This window comes from Quercus suber, unplaced genomic scaffold (genome assembly GCF_002906115.3).
Source record: "Quercus suber isolate HL8 unplaced genomic scaffold, Cork oak 2.0 scaffold_95, whole genome shotgun sequence".
NCBI classification, from domain to species: Eukaryota; Viridiplantae; Streptophyta; class Magnoliopsida; order Fagales; family Fagaceae; genus Quercus; species Quercus suber.
The window spans coordinates 752,471-778,307 of NW_027069560.1; the positions used below are offsets into that span (position 1 = coordinate 752,471).

The 25,837-nt window shown below is 36.2% G+C and overlaps 1 protein-coding gene across 1 annotated transcript; it reads left to right on the forward strand.

The window, feature by feature from the left end:
* Positions 1-15,492: 15,492 nt before the first annotated feature.
* On the forward strand, positions 15,493-17,542 carry LOC111987360 (7-deoxyloganetin glucosyltransferase). Its single transcript, XM_024019071.2, has 2 exons — positions 15,493-16,220; positions 16,751-17,542. Exons 1-2 carry the CDS (start codon positions 15,704-15,706, stop codon positions 17,455-17,457), a joined length of 1,224 nt encoding a protein of 407 aa, XP_023874839.2. The 5' UTR covers positions 15,493-15,703; the 3' UTR covers positions 17,458-17,542.
* Positions 17,543-25,837: the final 8,295 nt, after the last annotated feature.

The following is a 25,837-nucleotide window of genomic DNA, read 5'->3' on the forward strand; positions in this document are numbered from 1 at the left end:
TACTATAAAATGAACACTAAAGCATAACAAAAAAGGAGAGTTCAGAGAGTTCTATGAGGAAGAAAAAAAGAACAAAACAAGAGAGCCAAGGATGAAGACTTCATCTCATATCCTTCAAGATCTTCAAAAATATCACTTAGCCTCTAAAAAAACTCATACAAAAATATGCACATATCAAATCTAACTCTCTCCCATAAAATCCTCCGCACCTGACTATCTTGGAAGGAAATATCCAAGCAAAGTTACTTGGATTTGAGTTCCAAATCGCACAAGTCTTGGGCAAAAGCACTGAATTTATGAGAATGGGGCCAAGGACCTTGTGGCTAACCCATTTTTATGAAGTTCATTCATATATATGTATATGTTCTAGAATGTATATCCTAACTTGATGAACTAAAAATTATTTGTAAATATCTGGATTGTATAGTTGTTCTTATGCAGAACTTGTAGAGGTAAAGGGAAAGGAAAAAAATTCATTGCATAGTAAGCATGGAAAAAGATCTCGTGGCCCAGGGAACTAGTATTTAAGGTTCCCCAAATTAAAGGCCCTATGGTTCAAGGAACCATAGCCTCACACTCTGGGAACCATGAGATCATGACCTAGTAACCACAACTTCACGCTCTAGGAACCACAAGATCACGACCTGGGAGCCACGAATTCATGTTTTGGCAAACACGAGATCATGCCTAGGGAACCACGATATTATGCTTAGGGAACCATGACGTCCCTCTAAGGGAATTACCACAGAATATTTGAATGGTACCGCATTAGAGTTTGGTGAAGGAATCAGTACAACATCTTTCCCAAGGAACCATCATGGAGGAACTATTGCGACCTCATTCCTAAGGAACCAAGTGAAGGACCTCTGTCATAGAAAGTAATTCACACAGTAAAAGATAAGCCTTAAATATTATATTTTAATCTCCCTTTTATGGTGAATATTATGAATTATTGTTTCTCATTTCATAAGAATAAAAGGTCATTTTACAACATTTAAATATTTACAATGATATTTTATTGTTTGGGAGATCTATGTGACTTGTGCACAGACCGGTTCATATAACAACCCTAATAGGCCACGGAGAACCATAGCCAGTCCACCCAACATCTATTTCGGCCCCTATTCAGTGACCCGAGATCCTAGATCAGCGTTGGGTTTGGGAATTGTCTAAAAAAAGGATAGACCCTACATTAGCATTGGGCCTAGGAACTGTCTAAAAAAAGGGACTCATATTTAATGGTGACTCCACTAGGAACTGGGAAAAAAAGAGGGAAGAAGTAGTCCCTTCGCAAGCATGGCTCCAGAGAAGGAAACAAATCCTTAACTTTTTAAAGAAAAGAAAAGAAGTCAGTTAAGAGACCCCCACTAGAGAATGGGGGCTACAAAGAAACCCTTTAAAGATTGAATAATTCAATGGGCTCGAATAGACCATGAACCAATAACCTAGTAATGGGAGCAAATTGTAAGTATAGCCCCACAATGGGTGCAAATTTTAGGTATGACCTAGTAATGGGACTAACCATAAGTATAGCCCAATAATAGGTGCAAATTGTAATCATGGCCTAATAATAGGTGCAAGTTGTAATTATGGCCCAACAATGGGTGCAAATCGTAGGGATGACCCAATAATGGGTACAAACCATAAGCATGACCTAATAATAGATGCAAGTTGTAACTATGGCCCAAAAATGGGTGCAAATCGTAAGTATTGATGGTAATATGAATTTATGTAGCTGAAAATTAACAAATCTACTTCATTCGCAATTGATAACATGTGCTATTTAAGTTTCAGAATATAAGAACAAAAGAGTGTACCTTGATGCAGTGAAATTCAAAATCAAAGATTAGAAGCACTTAGGAACACTTTTAATCTTCACTCCAATTCTACTTAATGCCCAAGAAGTGTGGTCTCTCAATTAGTTATATGTATATGTTCTAGAAAGAATGAATGAGTGTCCAACACTCATATACATACAATTTCATGTAACTTGTTGTTGTTTCAAAATTCTGTATGTTTCTCTTCTAATAATTGATTATCTAATAGGGTTAGCCTTTTGAACCTTTCTAATTGGGTTTTAGTATATGACTTAGAGTGGGACCAAAAAGGAACAAATAAGACACTAGCTCCAATGGGCCTTAGGCTTTTCTATCAACTCTTGACAAGTCCAAAATTACCATTGATTATATTTAATATCACTATAAAAATATAATTGCACTCTAGACCTTATTAATAAATTATATCACAAGACTTTATTGTACATGCAACCCCTTCATAAAATATTCGTAGTAATACAAAGTCATGAATGCAGACTGCCACTTAGTAAATTACTACATCTTAATCTTTGATTACCCGGTTTAGTCCTTTAATTTATTCATCATATATTTATGAAATCCAATTTCATAAATATATACTTTAGTAACTATTTACTAAAGTAGTTAGGCCTAACATTCTAAATAACAAACCCATTAAATTTATCTCAAGGGAATATTTTGTATACATTACTTATATATATATATATATATATATAAAATAAAAATAAAAAAGAAGTAAGCAAATCAAAGAAAATTGATGAAATGAAGATTGTAAGAACTACATAGCAAAGCAATCGCCTCACATTCTGAAGTTAAAGCATTTTGTAGCAATTTGGTAATAACACCATATGCTGCTGGTTAGCAAAATGGGATAATTCCTTAATTCTAGCAAATGTGGAGTAGTTCCACAGTTCCAACAAAAATGGAGTAGTTCTTTGATTGTAGCAAAATGGAATAGTTCCTTGGTTCCAACAAAGGTGAAGTAGTTCCACTGTTCTAATAAAAATGGAGTAGTTCCTTGATTCTAGCAAAGTTGAGTAGTTCCCTAGTTCTAACCACAGTTCTAGCAAAAATGGAGTCGTTCCTTTGCTCTAGCAAAATTAGAGTAGTTCTTTGGTTCCATCAAAATGGAGTAGTTCCTTAGTTCTAGCAAAAGTGGAGGAAGTTCCACGATACTAGTAAAAATGGAGTAGTTCCCTAGTTCTAGCAAAGGTGGAGTAGTTCCACGATTCTAGCAAAAATTGAGTAGTTTTATGATTCCATTAAAATGGAGTAGTTCCCTGATTCCAGCAAAGTGGAACAATTCCTCGGTTCTAGCAAAAATAGAGTAGTTCCTTGATTCTAGCAAAGGTGGAGTAGTTCTATGGTTCTAGTAAAAGTGGAGTAGTTCCTTGACTCCATCAAAAGGGAGTAGTTTCCTGATTCTAACAAAGTGGAATAGTTCCCTGGTTCCAACAAAGGTGGAATAGTTGATGTATTCCATTAAAATAGAGTAGTTTCTTGGTAACAGCTCATTGCAAAATTAGAAAAGGTGGAGTAATTCCACAATTCCAGCAAAGTGGAGTAGTTCCCTAAAAAAAAATGGGGGCATCAGGAAGTGGATAGAAGTTCCACAAATAGCACCCACATTAAGAGAAGGTGGATCAAGTATGACATCAAATTCATTCAACAACTGTCTCTCGTTCTGGGGGTTAAAGCCTATTGTGCAATGGATCTTGAATATATTTTAAAGAAAATCAATAGCAACACTATATTGCAAATCAGTGTCAATATCTATATTATTTATGAAAACTCAACAACTATACAAGAGCATCCACCATTTATGACAGCTTAACAATTGGGTTCACCCCTTGCAAAGCCAGCCATACACTTTGTAAAAGTACAAAAGAATCATGAATACAATGAGAAGAATTAAGTTCATGAAGTCAACCTCTAACATGCATGCCTAGAGGAAGCTTTTCTCTTCCAAAGTCCTTGTAAAAGGAACCCCACTTGAAGAAAGCACCATGACAGAATTATCTTGGTGGAACTCCTCCTAGCCACTGGTTCACCAGTAAGAGCAACCTTGGATGTCCCAAAAAAAGAAAAAAAAAGAGAGAGAGAAATATTTCTATGAAGAATTTGTTCACAACCAAGAGAAGACTTGATTTTTTTTAGAAGTTCCTCGAAGAAGGAAACAAATCCTTAACTTTTTAAAGAAAAGAAAAGAAGTCAGTTGAGTGACCCCCACTAGAGAATGGGGGCTACAAAGAAACCCTTTAAAGATTGAATAATTCAATGGGCTCGAATAGACCATGAACCAATAACCTAGTAATGGGAGCAAATTGTAAGTATAGCCCCACAATGGGTGCAAATTTTAGGTATGACCTAGTAATGGGACTAACCATAAGTATAGCCCAATAATAGGTGCAAATTGTAATCATGGCCTAATAATAGGTGCAAGTTGTAATTATGGCCCAACAATGGGTGCACATCGTAGGGATGACCCAATAATGGGTACAAACCATAAGCATGACCTAATAATAGGTGCAAGTTGTAACTATGGCCCAAAAATGGGTGCAAATCGTAAGTATTGATGGAAATATGAATTTATGCAGCTGAAAATTAACAAATCTACTTCATTCGCAATTGATAACTTGTGCTATTTTAGTTTCAGAATATAAGAACAAAAGAGTGTACCTTGATGCAGTGAAATTCAAAATCAAAGATTAGAAGCACTTAGGAACACTTTTAATCTTCACTCCAATTCTACTTAATGCCCAAGAAGTGTGGTCTCTCAATTAGTTATATGTATATGTTCTAGAAAGAATGAATGAGTGTCCAACACTCATATACATACAATTTCATGTAACTTGTTGTTGTTTCAAAATTATGTATGTTTCTCTTCTAATAATTGATTATCTAATAGGGTTAGCCTTTTGAACCTTTCTAATTGGGTTTTAGTATGTGACTTAGAGTGGGACTAAAAAGGAACAAATAAAACACTAGCTCCAATGGGCCTTAGGCTTTTCTATCAACTCTTGACAAGTCCAAAATTACCATTGATTATATTTAATATCACTATAAAAATATAATTGCACTCTAGACCTTATTAATAAATTATATCACAAGACTTTATTGTACATGCAACCCCTTCATAAAATATTCGTAGTAATACAAAGTCATGAATGCAGACTGCCACTTAGTAAATTACTACATCTTAATCTTTGATTACCCGGTTTAGTCCTTTAATTTATTCATCATATATTTATGAAATCCAATTTCATAAATATATACTTTAGTAACTATTTACTAAAGTAGTTAGGCCTAACATTCTAAATAACAAACCCATTAAATTTATCTCAAGGGAATATTTTGTATCTCCGCTAAGAGACTATGAATTCCATATTGAGAATATATGTTCTATCATCATTAAATGTGGCTGCCCAACATACTGAAGTTTTAACGGTTACTTTAGATCCCACTCATGATATATCAAAACAACCTACACTTCATAATCAGGTCTATTATTCTCTCAAAATTAAGAGTTCATGTAAATATAAGTCGTGAGATTTATTATTCATTTGACAGTCGTTAGGAGAATAAAAAAATCTCACAGCGGTCTAGTTCAATATATCTTAACCCTTAAAACATATCAACACATCAACTAGAAGTTTCTACTTCCATGATCAAGACAAATCATCTTAGTTGATATGTTATAGTCTTCGCAGATGAAACGCCAAATTTCATCACTAACTACAAACTAAAATTCTGAGTTTATAAAGAACCTGTGATTTATATCTTCTGTGACTTTTCACATAAATCACATACTATACATCTCATGGACTATATGGTAATGCCCAAATATTCATGTTACCATTATTTTAGATAATAATAAAATAACCTTATCAATCACAATATTAAGTCATACATAATTTCATACTTAATATCATACATAACATCATACAATAGAATTTAAGGGCACTAATCCTAATAGGTATGACCCAGTAATGGGTACAAACCGTAAGCACGCCTTAATAATAGGTGCAAGTTGTGACTATGGCCCAACAATGGGTGCAAATTGTAGGTATGGCCTAGTAATGGGTGCAAACCATAAGTATGGCCCTATAATGGATGCAAATTGAAGGTATGACCCAATAGTGAGTGCAAACCGAATATAAAGGCCCAATAACAAGTACAAAAAAAAAAAAAAAAAAAAAAAAAAAAAAAAAAAAAAAAAAAAAAAACCTTGAATGGATATAAAAACCCAAAAGTGGGTGTATAAAATGTACAAGATTGGTCTCCTTGCCAAAAAAAAAAAAAAAAAAACAATTGAAGGGAACTTAAGGAAGTCATCTCAAAATTTATGTGGGAGTAGAGAAAGCATAACTTAAAAATTCTAAGAGCACATCACTTGAAGCCACAAAGACATGGATAGTTTTGCAAGGCTCTACACAACGAGATTAGTCAGTAACGTTGCAAAACCAATTAGCAACATTTCACTCCTCTATGAGATGCAAAAGTCATTAAAGGCTTGGAGGTTAGCAAACTGATTTATGAAATCATTCCAATGTCCATTTTAGCAAGTGAAACACTATATTCTTCAATTGATTATCATTCATCATACATTTTTATTCACTTGAATGAGCACTACTTAAATACCCAACCATAGTTCTTGTTGGTCATTAAAACCTTAATCTACATCATATCATTTGATAGCATTATATTGATGTATGTACTCATAGATACATCAATTCAATAAAAGGAAGGTGCCCTTTTGGTGAACCCATTCATTAATGCTATTTTTGAATATATCAAAACAAAACAAAATATTTTGCAAGACGTATCATCCCATGCACTAGCAATTTATTCATACTAATTGGAACGGAAATCCTAATATTTTGGTCTTCTTATATGACCAATTATCAAAAAACAAAAAAAAATTGAAAGTCTTACATGGTTGAAATCCTCACATGATTTCATATACATGAAGTAATCTTTATTGCTATTACATATTTGGCAATTGGCTTTGACTCGTAACTCTAGTACATACACTGAGGGCTAAAATAAGATTAAAAGTTGTCCTTAGATATATCTTTTACTTGATGAAACTTTAGGAGTCTAGTGGAAACTTTTATTTCATAAGTTCATACACTATTTATTTCTTTAGCTCATGAACTATATGGAATGTAGCAATTCAACAACAATATAATCGGTGGCATGCCATGTAATTTGTTGTAGTCCACAAATGTATAATCTGCTACAATTTGAAATACTAAACAATCTATCACAATCTGGAAAATAAGGCAAGGGTCAAGAGCATCCACTAGAAGAGCAAGGTTCATAGCTAAAGCCAAGCATGAGGATGTTCTTAAGCCTCCTAAGTCATGTCCTCAGGGAAGTTTCTAATCTCTTAATACATTTTGAGAAGAATAGCTAGCCTTGATTATATGACATTCTTGGACTCTAAATTAGCATGTTTATATGACTCAATGATTTATGATATCATGGTCCCATTGGTAAGTCACTGTCCACGGACTAAAAGTCTCATGTGGCAAACATCTTGGTATTATTCGTCCTAGCCATAACAAACATATACTACAATGCATAGAATACTTTGACAAGGATCATGGGGGCTTCCTTGACTCAAACTACTATCTTGTAAAAAAAAAAATTAATAAATAAATAAAAAATCGCTTGTTGACAAAACAGTGCTATTTTATATCAAGATTGAATATGCATTCAACAAGATTTTTGTATGCTACTTTCAAAAAAGAAAAGTATATCTTAGAATTGCTAGCAAATACTAGTACTAGAAATATACTCTTACCATCAAATGCAATACCAACATATTTTGGCTACATATGCATACTTCTTTAATCCTTAATTGTCGGTTTGACAAGGTTGATTTGCTTTATGAGAAAATTGAATAACGATCTAGAGCTCAATACTAACATGAAGGTGAATTCTAATTTTTGGCAATACATTAATTCTTTTCATAGAGGAAGTGCAGCAATTCCTTTGGAGTTTATCTCAATAATTATTTGGTCTACATGTTGGTTCTACAAACCAGGAAAGTATCTAAGAACTATTTCTTTTTCTACCACGTGCTCTACAAGTAACCCACAAGCTCGAGGGGCTAAATGTTGAGGACCAAAATGTGACAAGGAAGTCTATTCCATGAAAAGCAAGGAAGGACCATGGTCCTTACCAAAAGAATGACCAGCTCATGAAGTTAAGAAGGACCATGAAGACCCAAAGGCCTAAAAAGAAGGAAAGTGAAAGAAAAAATTCAAAAAGAGGAGAACCATCCTTCATCCTCCAGGAAGCGGGTCCTTTAAGTGAAAGTTTGAAAATCTTGAGAAGGATGTAGACGGCCTAGAAAGGGTTGAGAAGGACAAGGAAGAGGTGGAAGGTAGTCTGGGAACAAGTCACTCACATGTATTCTTGAAAGAAGTAAAAGAAGGTTTGAGTCCTTGGATGTCCTCTTAAAATCAAGTTTCTAGGAGGCAGAGAGAAGTGAAAGAGACAAGTGGTGGCCTTGGGGTTAGAATCTGGTGAAGGAATCGAGGGACCTCGGTCAGGGCAGAGGACATGCAGTAAGGAGAAGGATGGTTAAAGGCTTTCCAAGCTCACCTATTGCAAGGAGGAATCTATCCCATTTCTGGGAAAATACCAAACCAAGAAGAGTTAGTGTCAAGGTTCTAAGACCTTTGAAATGTCCTTTTAAAACATTGAAAATAGGACCTTGGCTAACACATGGGAAAGCTAACATATATATTCAAATTCCTAACAAAAAGCCATTAAGTACCTAGCAAACTAGGTATCATCTTTGCAACCCATGGTTCAAGCCCATGCATGGGATCTTAAATTTGTAGTAAGAAAGAAGTGGTTTGGTCAGTAAGGGAGTGATTTTTGGTGAAAGGAGGAACTTGTAGTTTTTTCCCTTAGTTAATGTATTTTCTTGGTATGCATGAACCAATGGCCTAACTCAGTTCTTCTGTACACATGACTTCTCCTCACAACTTCCTCTTAATTGTCCATATCAGTCAAGCTATCATTCGTTGCATTGAATATCCCATCCACTTCTTTGACTTTCTAGGAAGGCATCTTCCATTCGTAGCTAAAGCCAAATACTCTTTTTGAATTATAATTGTCAAACTAAGATAATCCTCTACTTAATGAACTCCTTCAGATTCCTGTCAGAGGACATGGTTTACCCAGCAGACCAAGGACATCCTCATCTGGAGGAACCAGACCATATCTACTATAAAAGAAACACTAAAGCATAACAAAAGAGGAGAGTTTAGAGAGTTCTGGTAGGGAGAAAAAAATAACAAAACAAGAGAGCCAAGGATGAGGACTTTATCCCATATCCTTTAAGATCTTCAAAAATATCACTTAGCCTCTAAAGAAACTCATACAAAAACATGCACACATCAGATCTCACTTTCTCCGACAAAATCCTCCTTGCTTGACTATGTTGGAAGGAGATGTCCAAGTAAAGCTACTTGGATTTGAGTTCCAAATCCCACACATCTTGTGCAAAAGTACTAAGTTTGTGAGAATTAGGGCCAAGGACCTCGTGGCTGACCCATTTTTATGAAGTTAATTCATAAATATGTATATGTTCTAGAATGTAAATCCTAACCTAATGAACTAACAATTATTTGAGAATATTTGGATTGTATAGTTGTTCTTATGTAGAACCTACAGAGGTAAAGGGGAAGGACAAAATTCACTACATAGTAAGCATGGAGACAGATCTTGTGGCCTAAGGAACTATTATTTCAGGTTCCTTAGAATAAAGGCCCCATGGTTCAAGGAACCATGACCTCACGCTTTAGGAACCAAGAGATCATGACCTAGGAACCATGACTTTATACTCTGGGAACCATGAGATCGCAACCTGGGAACCATGAATTCATGTTCTAGGAACCATGAGAGCACGCCCAGGAAACCAAGACATCACTAAAGTTTAGTGGGGGAAGCACTGTGATATCTTTCCCAAGGAACCATCATGGAGGAACTATCGCGACCTCATTCTTGAGGAACCAAGTGAATGGCCTCTGTCACAGAAAGTAATTCACACAATAAAAGATAAATCTTAAATATTCTATTTTTAATCTCCCTTTTATGGTGAATATTATGAATCATTGTTTTACCCATTTCATAAGAATAAAAGGTCATTTTACAACATTCAAATACTTACAATGATATCTTATTGTTTAGGAGAAAGTGCAATTTTTGCCTTGTGGAGATCTATGTGACTTGCGCATAGACTAGTTCATATAACGAGCCCAATAAGCCATGGAGAACTAGACCCAGTTCACCCAACATCTATTCCAACCCCTTTTCAATGACCCAAGATCCCACATCAGCATTGGGCTGGGAACTATCTAAAAAAAGGATAGATCTCACATCAGCACTGGGCCTGGGAACTGTCTAAAAAATGGACTAATCCCACGTCATCATTGGACCTGGGAATTGTCTAACAAGGGATAGATCCCACATTAGCACTGGGTCTGGGAACTATCTTAAAAAAGGGACTCACAGAGGTCAAATATAATAATTTAAATATGTGAATCAAATTATGATAAGACTAAGTCACAGTAGATAAATTATTATCTACTGTTGCCATCATCATTCTCTTATTATGGTTATCGCAATAAAAACTATTATGTATTATTCAGTATACTACACTCCCATCTAAATCTGGGCCTCATATATAAGATCCATATTTAAAATCCATTGTAATATACTTATATGCTAATTTCTTAAAGGGTAAATGCAATGTGGGTAATAATTGGTTGAGTTCCTATCACCAAAATCATCTTCATGGACTTGGATCTGTTCAAAGTCAAGCAATGGTTTGACGAGGACACTTAGTTAAGGCAATTTCGTAAAATGCCTTGATGGACTAATAGATAGGCAAGAGGTTATATGGATTTCAGAAAATCCAGCTTATTAAGATTTGGTGAAGGCTACAAAATGTATTACCTACTTGGGAGTTTTTAGTCACAGTATGATTTGACAAAACCATTAAACTTATCATTGCTGAGTGATTTGGTTTGGATATTGCTGGAATGTGAGGACTGATCCGATTCAGTTTCAAGATGTTGCTGAGTTATTCATAGCTTTAATATCCCTTCTACCATAATTAAACTTATCATTTGTGAAAAAGAAAGACCTCACCCTATACGGAACTAAAATTTTTGATCAAATTTGGAAGCTAAGAAACCAAGAAATGTTTGAAAACACAATTGAGATCAATTACAGTTGATGATCGAAGGGAATATCCAAACTTGCCTAAGAACATGCTAGCCCTAGACAAGTTCATTACCTCAATTTTGAATTCCAAGATGTAGCTCGTTGGTCTAAGCCACAGAAAGGTATTGTCAAATGTGATGTTGTTGTTGGTAGCAATTTTTCAGTGCTTGCCGACGTTGCTAGAGATTAGACAGGGGCATTGGCGTTTGCTAGTTCAAAGAGGGCTTACACCAATATCCCTACCCAAGTGGAATTAGAAGCAATCTATTGGACCTTGAACATGGCAAAAAAATGGAGTTTGGATAGGATTACAGTTGAGAGTGATGCCAAATCGGCCACTGCATTCGATAGATTGTCCCTGTGAATCTTTCATCTTGTACTTTATTCATATATATATATATATTGAAAATTGATCTATATATGGATTATAGCAGGACTCTTTGATGTCTTAGTTATGTTATGAATAAAATTTATTTGTATAATTTATCAAAATTACAAATTAGAATACACCAAATCTACTGAATAATGAATAATTTGATGGCTATCACCTTGGTACCATTTTGCAGCCAATACAATGCTCATTCCACCACACCAAATCAACATCGAGGCAACCATTATTGCCTTCTTCTTCTTCTTCTTCTTTTTATTTTTATTTTTATTTTTATTTATATATAATTTTTTTTTCCTTACAATTTTAAGGGTAGTCTGCCTACGGACAACAATTCTCACACCCAATTTCCAACCTAAATGATGGATCACACAAAATGTAAAATATTGACTACTCACAAGCTTACAAGTGAACGAGCTTTGAAATTGGGTGTGATTGATTCTCTGAAATTTTTCTTTTAAGGCAATTAGTGTGAAACTAACATCATGATTTTTATTCACACTTGCAGGCCGGCAAATCTTGTACTAAAAAAAAAAAGTTAAAACCCAGTCATGATTCTCTGTCCAAATGCTAGAAGCCTAGAACATACATTTTATAAGAAACCAAGAAATGTTTGAAAACACAATTGAGATCAATTACAGTTGATGATCGAAGGGAATATCCAAACTTGCCTAAGAACATGCTAGCCCTAGACAAGTTCATTACCTCAATTTTGAATTCCAAGATGTAGCTCGTTGGTCTAAGCCACAGAAAGGTATTGTCAAATGTGATGTTGTTGTTGGTAGCAATTTTTCAGTGCTTGCCGACGTTGCTAGAGATTAGACAGGGGCATTGGCGTTTGCTAGTTCAAAGAGGGCTTACACCAATATCCCTACCCAAGTGGAATTAGAAGCAATCTATTGGACCTTGAACATGGCAAAAAAATGGAGTTTGGATAGGATTACAGTTGAGAGTGATGCCAAATCGGCCACTGCATTCGATAGATTGTCCCTGTGAATCTTTCATCTTGTACTTTATTCATATATATATATATATTGAAAATTGATCTATATATGGATTATAGCAGGACTCTTTGATGTCTTAGTTATGTTATGAATAAAATTTATTTGTATAATTTATCAAAATTACAAATTAGAATACACCAAATCTACTGAATAATGAATAATTTGATGGCTATCACCTTGGTACCATTTTGCAGCCAATACAATGCTCATTCCACCACACCAAATCAACATCGAGGCAACCATTATTGCCTTCTTCTTCTTCTTCTTCTTTTTATTTTTATTTTTATTTTTATTTATATATATATATATATAATTTTTTTTTCCTTACAATTTTAAGGGTAGTCTGCCTACGGACAACAATTCTCACACCCAATTTCCAACCTAAATGATGGATCACACAAAATGTAAAATATTGACTACTCACAAGCTTACAAGTGAACGAGCTTTGAAATCGGGCGTGATTGATTCTCTGAAATTTTTCTTTTAAGGCAATTAGTGTGAAACTAACATCATGATTTTTATTCACACTTGCAGGCCGGCAAATCTTGTACTAAAAAAAAAAAGTTAAAACCCAGTCATGATTCTCTGTCCAAATGCTAGAAGCCTAGAACATACATTTTGAACTTCATGCGGAAACTTTCTATAAAAGTCACAAAAAATATATGTGAACTGTTAGAGAAGTTGAGACGAGAATGTGATCGCAACTTTCCTTTTTTTATTTTTTTTTTAATGAAAATAGTTAAGATACTATTGCAGTAGCACATTTTAATGTCAAAATTTTCTAATAATGTGTGCATGATCCAACAAGTGGTCGCACGTACATGATGTTAATAATTAACATGTTATTCTAATAGTTGTCATAACACTTTCTTTAACCCAAATAGTTCAGATTTATCTATCAAAAACAAACAAAATAGTTCAGCTTTGTAAGTTTGTTACCATTGTTTTATTTTGTAATTTTTTCAATTATCATTTGTCTGGTGAGATCAACGGAGATGGTTGATTTTCATTGTCATGTGTCTTATTACTTTTGTCCTTGAAAGTTTTTGTGTCCCTCAAGTTCAATTCCATTTTTAAGTATGAAATAAGCACTTGGATCTGTTTGGATACAGCTGAAAACTGAAAAACATCGTAGTAAAATAATTTTTAAATATGTGAATAATATTGTGGGACCCATTTTTAATGAAAAAGTTGCTGAAAAGTGAAATTTGTGGGTCCTTAAACAGTAAAATTTGTGCTGAAAAATCAAACTTTGCAGCTATTGTACATAAACAGTATCCGCTACAGTGCTGCTACAGTAACGTTTGCCTCTAAAAAGCTGGAAACGTTGAAAAAAAAAAAAAAGCCTGAAACGCGTTTGCGACCAGACGTGGACGCAAAACGCGCAAGATCTGATAGGTAGTCCACATCTGGACGCAAACGTGTTTCAGCCTTTTTTTTTTCAACGTTTCTAGCTTTTTAGAGGCAAATGTTACTGTAGCAGCACTGTAGCGGATACTGTTTATGCACAGTAGCCGCAAAGTTTGATTTTTCAGTACAAATTTTACTGTTTACGGATCTACAAATTTCACTTTTCAGCAATTTTTTCATTAAAAATGGGTCCCACGATATTATTCACATATTTAAAAATTATTTTGCTACAGTGTTTTTCAGTTTTCAGTTTCAATTTTCAGTTTTCAGCTGTATCCAAATAGATCCTAAGTCATCTGTCTACTTTCTCCATTTTTTGCTTTGTTGTCTAACAACATTACCCAAATAAGGGTTTGATTCATACTGATCTACCATTTCATATCTCTTTTCTTACATTTATTTTTATGCATTAAAATGTGAACATTCTTGTATAATTATGAATATGTGTGTGAAATAATGAATATAAATGGATGTGAAAGAATATTTTTCTCCTGAGCTAAATAATAGGGAAAAAAAAGTTTAATACATAAAAGTTAGGGTAAAATGTATAACACATCTTAAAGTTTAGAGATTTTTAGATTTTACATCTTAACATTTCAGAATTTGAATTCCACAACATAAAGTTTCATATTATTTTGATTGTTAACCCTTCCATTAATTTTCTACTGATGTGTCTATTAAATACCATGTAAGCTTATGGTCTGTTAATTGATCCATTTGAAAAGTTATTCTTGGACTTAACTATTCCATGTCAGATAAAATAGCTTATAATTTTTAAATAATTAAAATACAAACTTTCTTTTTGAAATATTTAAAATAGGAATTAACACCAGAAAATAAAATCTTTCATTTTTTTTTTTTTCATTCTCTTAAACATTTTCTAGGGACTCAAACAAACAAAAATTTCTCAACATCAAATCCAAACAATACAACATTATCATGATGAAAATACAGTATTTGCATTTCATTCTCTGTATACACAACATTATCATGAAAATCGTTCGCAATTAAACACTCACACAATAGCTTCCATAGTCACATACAAATGATACAATCGTACATCCAAATAATCATAGTTTACACAAACACGTACCCACCTCAGTTTCCCAGGGCTCTCTGGCACTCCACAACACAAAACGGGTTCAAACTTCAAATAATAATAACAGAACACTGACCCCAAAATACAAGGAATTATTTGAATAGGCGTATGGGAAGCATATGGGTATCATGAGACCAGCGGCAGGAAATACTTTCTCCCTCAAATGATATACCGACATCACCCACCCCTGCATAATTAGGCAATATATTTTCTTTTGACAAAAATCTAAGACCATAATATTGTCTGCGTCAACTTTGTCACAATTTTGACGCAGGTGAATTCCTCTTTTCTTCTTCCTGATGATGATACGCAGCTTCAAAGTACCTTCGCAGGCTCAGTCGTATTCACCATTTCCAATTCTCCATCGCCGTCATGAGCGAACTTCATGGTTGGCCATCTGTCAAAGTTAGCATAAGACGTGTGCGTGTGAAATTTTGACAAGTTCCGAGTCAAACCTCAATCTTCGCGAGATATCTTTATATAAAATATTATCACAAATTTCAATCGAAAACGTATCTCGGGACGTAACAACAGCAGATTCCCATTTTTGTAAAGACAACATGTGCACAGTTTATAAAAAAAATTTCCCTGAGCTTTCCCTCTGGCAGTGATCGTATTTTTGCCGACGCCAACATTTTATGTTCGGCAGTTTGTCCTATATAAAGGCCTGGACTGACCCAAATTTCACAACAAACTGTCCCATCCTCAGTGTGTATTTCAGATAGAGAGAAAAAGAGAGATGGGTTCCGTTAGCGCAGGTGTTAAACCTCACGTAGTTTGCGTCCCAATCCCACTTCAAGGTCACATAAACCCAATGTTCAAGCTAGCAAAACTCCTCCACCATAAAGGGTTTCACGTGACTTTTGTTAACACAGAGTACAACCACAAACGCTTACTCAGGTCTAGAGGTCCCAACTCCCTTGATGGCTTCCCTGGCTTTCACTTTGAAACCATTCCCGATGGACTCCCACCCTCAGACGCAGATGTCAGCCAAGACATTCCCTCTCTTGCTGAATCCCTCCCAAAGACTTGCCTAGTCCCACTTTGCAACCTCATTACCAAACTCAACGACACTTCGTCTTCGAATGTGCCTCCTGTTACCTGTATTGTTGCAGATGGTTGTATGTCCTTCACTCTTGATGCTGCTGACAAGTTTAGAATTCCATGTGTTCTTTTCTGGACGCCTAGCGCTTGTGGCTTCTTGAGCTATATGCATTATCGCCATCTAGTTAAACGAGGTTTAATACCCCTCAAAGGTATAATTTTGTGGGAAATATCCACTACCATTTTAATTTTGAAAATTCTTTTAAGCTTTAATAGGTATAGCACGTATCTTTTAAGCTTTATTTTATGTGTTTACATGGATTTGGATGATTATTGAATTTTTTAAAATAACACGTATCTTATATATGAATAAAAAGAAAAGGAATTTGAAAGATTTAAATAGGGATGACCTCCTAAATTTGTATCATAATATATACTTATATTGACATTGGTATTGGTATTTATTGTGTACACATTTCTCTCTCGTCTACATTATTAATATCTCATTCAATTATTGTCCATGTTAAGTTTAATTTAAAATTTAAAAAAAGAAAAAGAAAAAAAGATTTACACGGGATGGGAGATCAACAATAACATTTTCTCTATGCCAGTTACATCCTACGTCTATCAAATTATAAAGGGATTTCTTTTTTTCCTTTTTAAATTTGAAAATTTGTATGCTATTTCTTATATTTGAATTGGAGTATGCTATTAACAATGGTCAATCCCATGTGATTTACAGATGCTAGCTATCTAACAAATGGATACTTGGAAACTGAAATAGATTGGATTCCTGGGATGAAAAATATTCGTCTTAAGGATCTTCCAAGTTTTATTCGAACCACAGATGAGAATGATATCATGCTTAACTTCCTTATTCGTGAATCCGAGAGAACATTAAGAGCTTCAGCTGTCATTTTGAACACATTTGACTCTTTTGAACAGGATGTGTTGGATGCTTTATCCTCCATGCTTCCTCGTTTATACACCATTGGACCACTTGTGTTGCTTGATGATCAAATCAAGGATGATAACTTGAAAGCAATAGGTTCAAATTTATGGAAAGAAGAACTAGATTGTGTAGAATGGCTAAATTCAAAAAAGCCCAACTCTGTAGTGTATGTAAATTATGGTAGTATAACTATCATGACACCTCAGCAACTCATAGAGTTTGCTTGGGGGTTAGCAAATAGTGAAAAGCCCTTCTTGTGGATTATAAGGCCAGATCTTGTTGGAGGTGATTCAGCTATTGTTCCTTTTGAATTTGTTACCAAAACTAAAGATAGAGGCATGTTAGCAAGTTGGTGTCCTCAAGAAGAAATCCTAAAGCATCCATCAATTGGGGGTTTTTTAACGCATAGTGGGTGGAATTCAACACTCGAGAGTGTGTGTTATGGAGTTCCAATGGTCTCTTGGCCCTTCTTTGCTGAGCAACAGACAAACTGTTGACACTGTTGTGTTGAGTTAGGAATTGGGATAGAGATAGATAATAATGTTCAAAGAGATGAAGTGGAGAAGCTTGTTAGAAAGTTAATGGATGGTGAAAAAGGTAAAGAAATGAAGAATAATATAATGAAGTGGAAGAGAAAGGCAGAGGATGCTACCAAACCTAGTGGTTCTTCATACCAAAATGTGGACAAATTGATTGCCGAAGTTATTTTAGCTAGAAATGTTTAAACCAAGCGAAGAAGACTTTCTAGATTTATGCACTAGCGCTTCAAGTCTCATTTGATGCCAACTAGGTTTAAGACTTTTCAAAATTAACCAACTTGATTCCTAATCACTGTGAGAAAGAGGAGAAAATGAGTAATAGCTTAAGGACCAAGTTCGGTTTAGGGACCAATTTGGTTAGTTTTGAACCTTATTGTACTTAGCCAAAATCTCAAGGACGTTAATTGTATTTTTTTTACCCTTTCAAATATTTATATAAAATCTTCAATAAATTCTTGATATTTGTCTGATTTGGTTAAATTATTTTTCTATTTAGTACTACTACATATTTAGTTACACATTCACGTAGCCTTAACCTTGGTGCAAAAATAATAATTTGTGTTGCATTCTAAAAAAAAACATTTGTGTCACAAGTAGAGAATTAAACATCATAGTTCAAGAACAACTTTTAACAAAAATAAATGAATTTTTTTTTTTTTTTTCATAAGGAGAGGTTGAGATCAAGAGAATGTGATCGCCCTTTCCTTTTCTTTTCTTTTTTTCACATAAATAGTATTGCATTTTGAATACAAATCCTTTGTATTATTTTTTGTATACAATTTTATGTTCTACCGATCACAACTTATTATGCATATGAAATTTTTTTTTTCTATTTTAAAATTCAGTTCATTTATTAAAAAAAAAAAAAATGAAATCAATACATGACAAGTTGTAATTAGTAAAACATAGAGTAATACACAAAAAGTCGTACAAAAGTTTTATATTCCTGCATTTTGTCACTCAAACTTATAAATTATTTGTTGCAACTTGCAACCTCTAACATGTAGTCGCACATGCAAGTCATAACTCGTTATTGTGACAGTTGCCATTACTCTGTTTTTAATAAGAAATTAATTTACTACATCTACCATCGTTGCCAAAGCAATTCGAAAAAAAAATTCTATCATCTCACAGGTCCAGCACCTTGCCAATAATCCAAATCGCCCCTATCTCCATCATCGTCTACCAACTAAACCCACACACCCTTTGTCACCCACCAACTGGATCGTGACCTATAAATCATATCAAAAATAGAGGGTGAAGAATGTTAATTCAATAGCAGCAGCACAAGCCACAGCCACAGCCAAATCCACACCCATCACCATTTCCCCCACCGGTACACCCAACCACAGCAAAGACTAGGGTGAGACTCTTTGTTTGGTGGTTTTTACATCTGATGAAGCGAAGTAAATTGGGATGGAAGTGTCCAAATCCAAGCAATGGTTGGCTCAAGTATATAGATAACTTAGACAATGGACTAACGCCACCAAATAAAAGAAGGTCTCCTCTTTTAACTAATATAATATAATATAATATATTTATCTGTATATTTTGATTCACGCTGCTTTATGCCTTTACCTAAGAAGAAAACAAGGACCATTTTATTGGCCAATGGAATGCATTGTGTGTTAAAAATGCTCCACTTCCCTAAATACAAAAGATAAAGAGAAGGTGAAGAGAAAAAAATCAATCAAAATTAATACTCCTTACAAAATTAAAATCTAAATTAATAGTAGACAAATTCATTAATAAATCTAACGTTTATCGCTTAAAATTTGCCAATAGGAAGACTATAAATCTCTAAGAAAAAAAAAATAAAATAAAGAAGAAAGAAAGAAAGAAAGAAGAAGGAGGTTCTCTCATTTCTCTCTCTCTCTCTATCTCAATCTCCCCATCTTATTTATTGAAGAAATTAAATCCTCTCTCTCTTTTCCTCTTTTTTTTTTTTTTTTTTTTTTTTTTTTCACCTTGTGTTCTTTAACTTGATCTTTTTCCTTTTAAACTTTCATATTTATAGTTGCTTGTGGTGGACGGTTTGTGGGGCTCACTGGGCTGCTTCAATCTTTCATGTCAAGATAACCTCTCACAATCTCACTCTCTCCATCTTTTTCTGAAATGCAAGAGTATTGTAAATTTGTAATAAGGACAAAACTCATTTACTTTTTCAAGTACTTTCCAAGCTTTATCTTTATTTTTACTAATTTTTTTTTTTTAATCTCCTTGGTCCGCACTCCATACACGGTTACTATCCTTCATCTAATTTTGAAATTTGAACAAAACACACCGACACACATTTACACTTTTTTTTTTTAATTAACAATATATAGTCAATAAACTGATAAAGTCGGTAGGTTTGTAGCCATCGCGTGGGTTGAGAGCCCGTTTGTTAATTATCACTTCTTTTTTATACAATTGAATATAAAAATTTAATTAGTAATTTTGTATTTTAAGAAAAAAAATTAAAAATATATATATATTAAAAAAAAAAAAAATCATTTCAAGCTTTCGCCTTAGGCCTTAAGTTGTTGAGTAGCCCTGGGTTTGATGAGGACACTTTGAAGGAAATTCTTAAAATCCCTTAGCCGATTGATAGCCAACCGAATATATGAATTTGGGCCAGAACAAAATCTAGTGAACTCTCAGTAAAATGAGCTTATAAGAAGTCATTGAAGTCTACGGATCCTAGACAAGGTCGGCCAGACCTAGGTAAAATTTGAAAGTTAAAAATTCTATGCGAGAGGAATTTGGTTTTGGTTTGGATATTGCTAGAATGTGAAGATTAATCCGATTTAGTTTCAAGATGTTGGTGCAAACATAATAATTATGGAAATAACACCAAGAAAAACTGAATAATATTTCTAAATATTATTAATTTGAAAAGAAAAACTCCACAAGGATACAACCGCCCCAACAAATTTCTTGGATATAACCACAAGATACAACAGCCCCAACAAATGTTGTATGACTAGAACAATCTCTGCATAAAGTGTTGAAGCCCAAAACTCTATTAGAAAGAACACACTTCCTTGTCAATAATCTCTCTATTTTTAGTATGTAAAATGCTGGTAATTGTTGTATTTTTTGGTATATAATGGAATGGGTCTGAATGAGTCTATTTCAAGGCTCAACGGGTCTCACGACATTATTACCTAAATTAATCTGATTAATTAGGTCTATAATTTTGATGTAGATATAATACTAATGATACAACAGCATTATAAAAGAGTCCATTAAGTGGGTTAATGGCTCTTCATTTTTATAATAAAAAGACCATTTACTCACCAAAGTTGCATGGTCGTCTTCTCATATAAAGACCTTGTGGAATGTGTGCTCATCATCTGTGTGGACGAGCTTGTGGCTTGAAGGTTTGTTAGCTATATGACAAACCCTTAATTTTGGTATTCATCAGTTGCCCTCTTATTCTTTCATTGTATTTTTGGACGATGATAGGAATATTGATGGTTTTTATTTCCCAAGATGAGGATGTTTTGATGCCATTCATGTCGCATTAAATATGCCTTCATTTTCACGTTTGGTCATGCCCACGTGTCACTTTCTGATCGACTGGACATGCAAAGGAGGTTTGTCAGTTTTCCTGTGCTAACCTCACGTCTTTCTTTACAAAACCTTTTATCTTCGTTTTGCTCTTCATATTCTTTAAGCTTCTGAGCCTATTTTCTTCTGTGTTTCTTGGTGAGTTCCCTCTTTTCTTTTCGTGACTGGAAGTCTAGGTACTTCTTTGTCTATGGAAGGGAATGGGAAACTGCTTCTGAAGAAGTTTGGCGTGAGGCGCTCCCATTGCCGCGTACGTGGGATGTTCCCACACTTGGTGCGTTTTCCCTTCTTTTGATTCTCTTCGTCATTTGAGTATTTGCTCATCCTAGTCCTCTTCTTTTTGTAGCGAAAGCCCATCCAAGCTTAAAGATATGATATTAGGAATAGGTTCATGCTACTTTGGACTTCTCTCTTAGTATCAAGGATTTTGATGAGCTTGTGGATCTTCGGTCTTTATACGACCATTGTTTGGGAAGAACCTTCAGCCTACGTCCAGAGGTTGCTTCTTTGGGCAGAGAGGAGAAAGCTTTTGGCTTTGTAACCTTACGTCATCATTCTTTTTCCTTCATCATTTCCTTATGAATGACCTGATGATGCTGAGATCGTCAGTCAAGATGTTCGTCTAGATTGAGATCGTCCTCCGCTGGTATTAACCCTGGGATACAACAAAAAAGAAAGGGTCACCGGTGGGGCACTGCCCACAACGCCTCCGATGATTAAGTTAGAGAAGCTCGGCAAGCTGAGTAAAGTAGATAAAACTAAAATGAGGATTGAGTAGTCTGATTCCTCTTACCCCTTCTGGATATTGTCTAAGGATATATATAGGTCATTTTAGTGTCCTTCTAGCTTTTGGCTCCGTCATTATGGGAGCATTATTGCTTGGGCTTGTAACGCTTGTGCCAGGTGTCAAGTTAACCGGCGTACCTTCAACGGAATTGGTGTTTAATGCAGCTACTGGTAACGGCCGTCCTTGGTTGGGTTGGTCAGGCGGCCTTCTTCGTACTGTGATGGTAATGAGTTCGTCCTTATACATCGTCCATAGTATGGACGATCTTACTGATTTATGGGGCCCATCAGCTACCCCCCATTCCAAGGTCGTCCGTGATCTTGGACGGTCCTGGGAATACAAAACGATTTTTTTTTTTTTTTTGGTCGCTTGGGAATGTGTTCTCCGCATTAACTGCCTTGTGGCGGCGTGGCCTACTCTGTGGCCACGTGTCAAATTCTGACTGGTGGGGAGGCATCGTTTCCGACGAATGTCTTTTTGGTTTCCCGCGATTTCCAAGGTAAACTTTAACCTCTACTTTTGCTAGTTTCTTCGTTTTTATCTCTTATTTGGCTTCCTCTGGTGTTTTTTTTTTTATTTTTCTGTCTTTCCTGTGTCTTTTGCTGCTGCTGCTTTGCCATCCCAGATTTCAGATTTTCTTCTCTTTCCTTTTAAGGTGCGTATCCCTTCTTTTCTGTTTCTTTCCTTTTGCTATCTGTACATTTTCGCTTACTTTCCTTTTTCGAAATGCACGTGTCCCTTCTTAATGGTAGGTTATTCTGATTTTGAGAGTGTTTCTCCTTCTGTCACCTTTTTCTTTGCTCGCTTGGGGGGACTTCTAGAACTTTCCGGTGACCAGTATCCACAATCCGGTGATTTTGCTGTAGGGGGGTGTGGCCTAGATTTAGTTTTGAGAGATTTGTACCCACTGTTACAGCGGTCACTCTTTTGGTTCAAATCCACCCGTGAGGTTTTTAGGGGGGAAGAAATGGGTTCTGTTGTAAGGTCTACTGATTCTGAAGGAGGCTCGTCCTCTGGCGTGGCCGTGGATATGGCTGTGATGGACACAGCTACCTCCGTGCCTCCTCCCTCGTTAATGCCCTCTACCTCTATTCTCGTCCCCCGTACCTTCCATGCCCTCAAGGAAAAATGTCACTTGGGTGTAGACGTTTTCAGTAAATTTAGGGATAGATTTCAATTCCCTGTGGAAACTAGGGTTCGTCTACCCAGGAAAGGGGAAAGGGCTTGTACCTTCGCCCATGGTGAGGTTTGCTTCTATGAGGCGGCCTTCCTGTGTGGTCTGAGGTTTCCCGTCCATCCATTTATCATGGAGCTCCTAGACCACCTACAGATTGCTCCTGGGCAACTTATGCCCAATTCCTGGAGAATCATCATAAGCTACATGGTGATCTGGACAATCATAGCAGATGGAGAAATGATAACCGTGAATGAGCTTACCCATCTCTATCGTTTGAAAGAGTCTAGGGAGTTTGGGTATTACGAACTCGTTCCTTAGGATAGGAGATCCCGTCTAATAGTTGACCTCCCTTCGTCCTTCCGCTACTGGAAGTCGAGATACTTCTTCATGTCTGGAGACGGTTGGGAGACTTTGTCAGATGATTTTTGGGGGAATGTTCCCAGGTTGCTGCGACGGTGGGAGACCCCTCGTCTTGGTGCGTTCGTCTTTTATGCTCACCTTTTTCCCTCCTCATGGAAGTTTTTTTTTTTTTTTGTTCGTCCTTACAGCTTTGAATGGTTTCCTTCTTGTGCAGTGAAAACACGTCCTGATCTGAAGAGCCAATTTACGGAGAGAGTTCAGGAGGCGATTAGATACGCGAAGACGATCGACGACTTTGACAAGCTCGTTGATCCTCATACTTTATCCCGTCACTGCTTGGGGCTGGAGCCTTCAATCTACGTCCTTCAAGCGATTGATCGAGAGCAACGAAAATGTAAGTGATTCTGATGCACAGGATCGTCCTGTTTTTCCTTATTATTCTAACTCTTTCTCATTTATTGTTACAGAGATGACGAGTAAATTTAACAAGGATATGTATGCTAAGGTCAAGGGGAAGAAGAACGAACCCCTTTCAAGTATTGGACAGAAGACTTTGAAGATTACTGATAGAGAAAGAGATAAGGCGAAGGAAAGAGAGAGAGAGACGACGGAGAGGGGCTCGTCTACCCCTACTCTGGACGAGGCGAGGATAGCTTCTCCGGCCATTTCCCTTGAGGAGGTCCCTGCCCCCAAGAGGCAAAAGATAAGCAAAAAGGGGAAGGAGAAGGTTGGCTCCTCTGTCTAGGAGGACGCTGACGCCGCTGTTGTCCGGACAAACGAGTTCTTTACTCCTGAGGAGAAGAGGGAGATTTCGCCCGTGCCCTCTCATCAGATGGTGAACCAGCATGTACATAAGCTCGTACAGGTATCTTTTGGACTGTTCCTCGTCATTCTCCAAAATACATGCATACATGTACTCATATATGTTTTAAGTTTTTGTTCACAGGTACTGGGGGAGACCATGCACCTTACCTCCCAATTTTTGGCAAGCGAGGAGAAGGCTGTCATGGCTGCTTCGAAGGTGGAGGCTTTGGAGGCCGAGGCTTCAGGTCTGCGAAAAGATCTGATTGCTGCGATGGACGCCCACAATACCTCCATGGAGCACGTCAAAGCCTTGACCGAGCAGCTGGAGGCTGAAAAGTCCCAAGTAAAGCAGAAGGACGAGCTTCTTGCCGCGGCGGGGTAAAAAATGAAAGCGGCTGTGGCTAAGGCCGTCCTTGCCTTCCAGACGACCGACAAATATAACACCATCCTCTTCCAGTGGTACTTTAAAGGTTTCGAGTTGCTGAGGAGATACATGGTGAAGCACGGGCAAGGGGTCAATCTGGACGATCTAGATTTTGAAGCAGTCGATAAAGAATCGAGGCGGACGAGGCTGCTTCGGCTGGTCAAGGTTCAATGGCTTCAGGCGAGGACCCTCCAGCTGTGGACGAAGGTGGAGATGATGTTCCAGCACCATAATTTGTTTTTATGTAATGTGTGTGTGTGTGTGTGTGTGTGTGTGAAAAAAAAAAAAAAAAAAAAAAAAATTTTGTGCCCTGTGTCTTGGGCCATCAAGGTGAAAACAATTATTTTGGTCCCCGTATGTTTTGGGGTTTTTTTTTCCTTTCTTTTGAACAATCTGCAGCTTCTGGCGTATATATATTTATGTTATGTTTGTGGCTTTCCTCCATAACTGTTGCCAAAAAATTCTTTTCTTTTCCTTTAGACTTAGAAGAGTTTGACTTGGAATTATTTCATCGTCTCTTGAAAATTTTTCTTCGTCCTTCTGTGGACTTGGGTGATTTCGGTGGTGGATTACTCGGACGGTGTGGGTCCACTTGAAAACTCCAACACCTCCTTTTATTATTAGGGCGATGTGTGCCCTTTGGATAAATTTCGTCGTCTTTTTAGATCTAGACAATGTTTTTATTCCCGGTGTGGGTTTCATCGTCTTTTCGATCTGGACGATGTGCACTTTTCTCAGAGGAATTTTATTCCGTTTGCGAACTGAATGACGCGAGAACCCTCGCTGAATTCGTCTTTTTGATCTGGACGATGTGAATCCTATTGAAGGATACCATCGTCTTTTTGATCTGGACAAACGATTGTTTTGTTCCGTGTAAGATAATCATAATTCGATGAATTTTTTGGACGAGACGATTGAAACGTTGGATGATTACTGATGAAATCCTGAATAACTACTTATACAAAATATGTAATTTGCAGAAAACAATGCATGTAAATAACTTGTTTTAATGGAAAATGTGGTACTGAACTATGGTAATTTCTTACAATGGGGCCACAGACGGATCATTTCTTGTGATACCTTTTTAGGTGTTCAATGTTCCATGGATGAGGTAGTTTGTTTCCGTTCAGGTCTTCTAGATGGTAGCTCCCTTGTCGTGAATAGTGGACGACGCGGTAAGGCCCTTCCCAGGTTGGGCTCAATTTTCCTTGTGCGGGGTCCTTCGTTGCTG